We start from the raw sequence: 6,886 nt of genomic DNA on the forward strand, positions 1-6,886 counted from the left end.
GTTATTGCCCATTGCGTTTTGGCTACTACTACCTTGTCGCGTCTCAGGAGGCGTCTTGTCGGGCCTAGGGAGGGAATTCTCTAACCTAAAAAACCCACATGTGCACTCCACACATACTCCGCTACCCTTGTAGCCGCTTCCTGACGCCTGACCTATTCAGGGGGACCCTACATTTCTCCACCCGATAGCGGAGGTCGAGAAATTTGCACCCCAGATCTCCGCAGAATCGTCTGAGCCTCTGGTTTAAGCCTTCCACTCGGCTCCAAACCAGATGACCGCGATCGGTTCTGGGGACGATACTACAAATAGTTGGCTTAGATTCCACCCCGCGAGCGAGGCTTTCCGCCTTCACCAACTCCGCCAACCGCCTGTACGAACTGAGGATGACCTCTGAACCCAGACGGCAGGAGTCATTGGTGCCGATATGAGCAACAGTTTGCAGTCGGGTGCACCCAGCGCTCTCTATCGCCGCCGGCAGGGCCTCCTCCACATCTCGGGTGAAACCCCCCGGCAAGCAGACAGAGTGAACGCTGGCCTATTTCTCAGACCTTTCCGCTTTTTCCCGAAGCCTAACGTTGGAGCTCCCAACAACTAATAAACCCCTCCCCCCGTGTGCCTGCTCGGACCTTGCTGAAGGAGCGGCCACATGTCCACTCACAGGCAGAGCGGGCGATGCCACACGGCCAGCCTCCACATTGACCCTCCGCCTCGTGCGCCGCGAACGCTGCTGAACCCCCCACTCCCCTTGGGGAGAGGGTGGCCCAACCGCGCCCAGTAGCCGCGAAGATGTCTCGACAGCAGGGACAGTGGGTGACGCATGTGTAACACCTGGGGTGTACCTTGCGACGCACCAGACTCCCCACTGCCGCTACACTCCGAGGCAGCAGCCTGAAGACGGCTGACCGCGGCCATCAACACGCTCAGCTGTTCGCGGACAGTGGCCAGCTCCCCCTGCGTCCGTACACAGCAGTCACACATCCTATCCGTCCTAAGGAATCAACTTACTGTAGAGAGTTAATCAACTTTAACTAGACTGCTAATTCACTAAAGGCGGCTGATAGTTGACTGAACTGTGGTTACTAGACACTTCTTATAGAAAAAATGAAAAAAGCACTACCTGTCTAAGGACTGTATTGAAAACACTAGCACTGCTGGCACTGTGGCTGACTAAAGGGACTCTCTCTGACTATTCAAAACAAACACGAAATCTATGGAACACTCGACAGTTAAAGCTTCCTAAATGCAAAAACACACGAAAGAAGCATTGACAAGTAAAAAAAATACAGTTAATACTTAAATTAAGGTAGCTCGCTGCACAGCAGACGTGACGCAGACTGCAGTTACGACGACACTGACACTATGGCTCACTAAAGGGACTCTTGAGATCAGTTACTTCCCTGAATGGTGGTTACAGATAATGCATGAGGTGACTGGCCCGTATCGAACTACGGTGGGTAGAGGCAGATAAAGTATTCAAACTGTCCGTGAATATAGCGACATGGTAGCTGCGGCACATGTTGTCACGCTCGAGTGCGCCGTAATGTCGCTCGATTTCGGGAATGCTTTCGGTAGGGTGAGTCACCAGTGCCTTCGTGAAACAATGGCCGTACTTGATTTTCTGCAATATTTTGTCAAGGTAATTGGTATAATGTTGAAGAACAGCAGTTTGCAAGTCATGATCAGTGAGTGGTCAGCTAACCAGGCAGCTCGCACTCAAAGAGTTGTGTGCGCCGAGGTGGTCCTGTGTGGAGGGCCTCGTTCGCCACTGCCGCTGAGGCCCTGCTAGCCGCTCTGCAGAAACTGCTGCGAGGGCTGCACGCACACACACACACACACACACACACACACACACACACGTCGCCAGAGTATCGTGTGTAGGGCGTACACAGGTGACGGGGTCTCGTGATCTCCGGCGAGAGCGAGTCGCAGAAGGCACTGCAGGTCACCAGCAAATACCAACTTGCGTCAGGTTCAAAGCTAAGCAACACTAAAGCACACGTCATGAATGTGGGGTGCGGAATATCTTTGCGAAACATGCGATACCTCAGTCCAAGTTCTGGCTCTGGACTACAGGTCTAACGTAAATCGTACTGCAGCTGCAAACTCTAAGAAAGTGCTTGCCAGCGTGCCAGTTGGAGTCAAAGAACATAGAGAAGGCTTGACGACATCCAAAGGCCACACTTTGCACATATGTAGATCGTCTCTAAAGTCAACTGTGTGGCACAAGTTTTACCCATAACAGGTGAAACAGCAGCAAGATTTCTGTCAGCTTTGCGCCATTTTGTAACTCGTGGTAATATTTTTAAGATAAAGTTTGACACGTTGACCATCTCGGGCGGAAACGGGGGAATTAAATATCGCCGACTTTCGGAGAAAGTGAGAAACTATATTCGTGTGTAACACACACGAGATGCGGAAGAAGACACACACACGGCCCTCACGCCGCACTTACCAGACGAAATTACTCCCACTGTCTGGAATCCACCCACAGATGTACGGCACGTCGCCAATGGCTTTTATCATTTTGAACAATTTTGATTCCAACTCTGTTATACTCAAACCAGAGTTGGCCGTCGAATATGGTAAAAGTCAAGAACATGTACGTGGAATTAATGAGAAGCAAAAGCGGAAACGTGACTGTACAAAAGTAGCCGCACTACAGCTGGACGGCCATCTGTACAAACATTGGCACCCCTCACCTACCAACAAGTGTGAAAACTACTCGGTAGAGGGCAGTAAACAGGAAAGTAGCAACCAAAGCGAAACTTGAGGCAGTCCACCTGGGTGGTCGGCAGCACGTGAGAGAATTACGACCTGACAGCAGGCGAGGTTCGTACGCGCTCAAGTGAACGACATCTGGTGAGTTATCAGACAATTGTTGGCCACAATAACACGAACTCTACTCCCAGTACCTTGCCTTCCAAATTTTTTTTAATCGTGGCGACGTGCCGCGTGAATAAAGGAATGCTGTAAACTGGCTAAGAGGACAGACAACGCACCACCTGCCAGCAGAGGGAAGCGAGACGGGCGGGCGCTGGGTGGGTCGCCGCACGCACGCCGGGCACAAGCGGGCCACGGGGCGGCGCGTGCGTCGCTGAGGCGGGAAACTGCGAGAGGAACTTCGCAACATGTTTCAGTACATACAGTTACGTGGTACAGTGTGCAAAGTGAATAGAAAAAGGCGTGAACATCATAATGTATCGTCCTTAAGCTCTTTTGTGTTAAACGGTGTTTCTTACTGCCTTATTTATTTTTAAGGAAACAGAAATCTAATTTGAAATACATAGGTCAGAAGCACTCTATTTTGTGTTGAAGGAATCTCGAAGGAAAAGCTGGTCCTCACGACAGAACACGTGGTACTTTTTAGTACACTTTATTTCACTTCATTCTGTATGTTAAAACTCCTTTTAACTGCGCTGATTTCTGCTGTTCTGCGTTACATTCATCACGAAGCCAACAAAGCACAAGTGTAGCTGTTCTGTGTGTGGAAGTGTGATTCAACGTACACATCTGGCACAGTTCTTCTTCAATAAGGCAAGAAATTTTAAATATCATTTATACTGAAGTAATTAAAGAAAATAGAAATACTATAATTACGCAAGAAAACCAGAATTACACTCTAATACAAGAAGACAAGCCAGATGCTTTGTTGACTGAACCTGTAATGACGCATTATTCAAGACATTGAAATAATGAGAAAAAAAGCGAGTTTTGTTACCTTCATATACATTGATGAAAAGCACTCCAATCATTACAATACCTCGCGTAGAACAACATCTGCTGTTTAGCCCATCAAACAACTGCATAAAACATGGAACAAGCACTCCCTACTAAAACATCTCAACACCGACTCGCTACTACCACATCTCAACAAGCACACTCCACCACGACATCTCGACAAGAACTCTTTACTACGACATCTCAGCAAGCACTGACAACTGCCACATCTCGACAAGAACTGCCAGTGGAGGCGGCGGAATAAAACTCTTTGGTGCAATCTCTGGCGCTGTGGCTCAGTGTAGCGACCTTTCAACTTGCAGGAATGAGTGTGACAAAATGTGGTAATGAAATTCTTTCAGAGGTTGTATAATGCTATTTGTAATGGACGATGAATGAAGATTTTCTTATGAGGGGGGTAGAACAGATTTGCTGTAATTTAATACATACACAGAATTGCGCACTGTTTTGTACTGTGGGAGGGGGAATACGGTAGGTTTGTTTCAGGACAGATTTGTATTCGCAACAGTTGTTTCCTCGTGTGGCTGTTTTCCCCATTCTGTGTGTTGTGTGTTTGCAGCAGAGAGTGGCAGTTTGTGTGTTTTGTGCAGGAGCCTCTCTGCTAAGGAGAGGGGCAGGAGGCTGCTCCAGGCGGCTGACCGGGGGGCAGTGGGGGAGCTGAGGGCGCTGATCGCCGCAGGGGCCGACGTGGGGGCGAGGGGCAGGTGGAGGTGGACCGCCCTGCACTGGGCAGCGCGGAGGGGAGACGTCGAGGCGGCGAGGCTGCTGGTGGGGGCGGGTGCGGCGGTGGACGCCAGGGATGGGGGTGGCTGGACGCCGCTGCACTGGGCGGCAGTCAAAGGCCACGCAGAAGTGGCGGCTGCGCTGCTCGTCGCGGGGGCCGACAGGGGGGCCACAGCTGGTGATAGTGGGCGGACAGCGCTGGACCTCGCCAGGCAGAACAAGCACAGGCGGCTGGTGGAGATGCTGTCATGAGGCAGGCAGTCCAGCGAACTCTGTGCAAAAAAACAGGAACTGAAAGAGTTTGTACCAGAGCAATATTCATAATTTTTTAAATAAAGATCCAAAAAAGTCAATCCTATTGTGACTCACTAATTGCAGGCCTCCTCAAGTAACATACAGCACACACATACTCTAAGGAACGTTGTAGCAAAACTGAGACAACGCCAGATAACAGCAAAATAATTCAGGTAACAACGGACAATCCTTCTCTCAAGAAAAATGTCCCGAGTAAAACTTCCAGACTAAACTTGGCAAAAGTCCACAGTTCATTGTGAACAATCACAACTGCTCTATAATATCTGATCGCTGAAAAGTATTTCATACCAGTCAGCAAGGTGCTGCATCAGACTATTCTAATTTGCAACATACCGAGATTAATGCTATATCAGTTGTATCACCAGAATTCTCGCTCCTGATACCAGACTCAATTTACTTCTCCATATTCAGCAAACATTCTACTCTACCGTACCTGTTGTGTTTAATAACAATGACATAGTAGTAGCGGTATTCACACCACATAATGCGACTATCATCTGGAACCATACAGTCAGTGTACATTGAACTAAACACAATCAGACCACAACATGACACGCATACAAAATGTGAAGGAAATCCTCTCTATCTGGTACTGTTGTCTCTACTTGACGTAAAAGATTGCAACGAGCAAAGCAATCCTAGTTGTATTGGAGACAGAACACCGAGGCCCGAGTTTCAGCACACGAAAGCAATTTCGCGACGACGCACACGAGTCTCCACACTCATCGGTCACAACGGCACAGCTGAGACGGTGACGCAAGTCGTGGAGCTACAGGTAAGAAAATTACACTTACTTTGACTCGTACATCGAGTAAATAAGTGCAGTGGAGAGTGTACGCCTGTCAACTCAGCTGCTGTCGCCTCACTTCACTCCCTGCGGCCGCAGCTGACGCAGCTCGCCGCTCCCCGCCACTCCGTGACTCCTGCCACAACTGTCAGCCGCCCCTCTGCTTGTGAGGCGCCAGCAGGCAAACGGCACAACAGTCCGTGAGGCCGTCACTCAAACTTCACTCACAAAGAGTACTGACAAGGCGCAGAAGAAATGCTCGGACACAACATTGCCTTCACGAATCTTTTCAACAGTAAAATTTCTTCTCAGAGACCCTCGATATTAACGTCTACACTGTAGCAAGATTCGTCGTTTCCCACAAGCTCTTGGACCGGAGAATCGTGTTCGCTTACGTAGTTCCACGGGAAACGGAATGTGTCCGTGTTGCGTGTGGCTGCACACGGTACAGTCAAGTTCCCTACAGCTGTGTAATAACGTGGCAAACATTTAGCTGAAAACTGTTCTTCGAGCTTTGGTTTAAATCGTCCCCTGATGCTTCATCAACAAAGCGTTTTCTTCTGCCTTGCCGTTTCTCTCCGGCATCAATCATTACATTCACTTCAGGTGATATTCCAATATTTTCCGCTACTTCGCAACTTGATGCGTAAATAGTATCTCAACATTTCTCAGCTGATTTAATTCTTCCGCGAGACTCTTCTTACTACTACTTGAAACATCTGTTTTTCTGGTTTGAAGTACAACTTTACGTATGTTTATTGCAGCCAATAATTTCAAATACTTCTGAATGCTCCTTAGTTCAATGTGTTGCTCCCGCAGTCCAGGTTATTAGCAAGTTCAACCGCCCATTGTAATCCAGGCCAATTCTCGGCAAATGGACGCATGGCACCTACCCACACAGACCCTCTCGTTGCCGATATTTTCTTTTAAAACTTTCCATAGCTGCCACTTTCATTTTAAATGAGTTTCTTAGAAACAGCAGTTGTACTGGAGACAGAGGAGAAACGTCATGGGGAAGTATGGCAGTTAACTCGAGTGCTTCTTTTTGCCGCGTCTTCCCCACATGTGGCACATGTAAGCTGACGTTTCGTTGCTGTGTGTGCAACTATCACTTCCATATCAGACACAACCTTACACGCCTCCGCCGTGATATTAAACGCTCTTTATGGAGGTAACAGAGAGCCATGTTATGCATCTCGCCGAAAGTTCGGGACGCGCCTGACGCCCTCCAGCTGGTGCTGCCTGCTACTGCGGCTCACTGGAACGGCACAGCACGCTACAGCAGAGGGGAAACAGCCCAGAACTCCATCCCGTTTCCTCGTA

General features: G+C 49.0%; 1 protein-coding gene across 1 annotated transcript in view; it reads left to right on the plus strand.

The window, feature by feature from the left end:
- The window catches only part of LOC124553484, a 109,237-nt gene extending 104,524 nt beyond the window's left edge, over positions 1-4,713 (plus strand). The window contains exon 4 of the mRNA XM_047127340.1: positions 4,329-4,713. Coding sequence (XP_046983296.1) covers positions 4,329-4,713 — 385 coding nt within the window. The remainder of the gene's footprint in view (positions 1-4,328) is intronic.
- Positions 4,714-6,886: the final 2,173 nt, after the last annotated feature.

This window comes from Schistocerca americana, chromosome 11 (assembly GCF_021461395.2).
Source record: "Schistocerca americana isolate TAMUIC-IGC-003095 chromosome 11, iqSchAmer2.1, whole genome shotgun sequence".
Classification (NCBI taxonomy): Eukaryota; Metazoa; Arthropoda; class Insecta; order Orthoptera; family Acrididae; genus Schistocerca; species Schistocerca americana.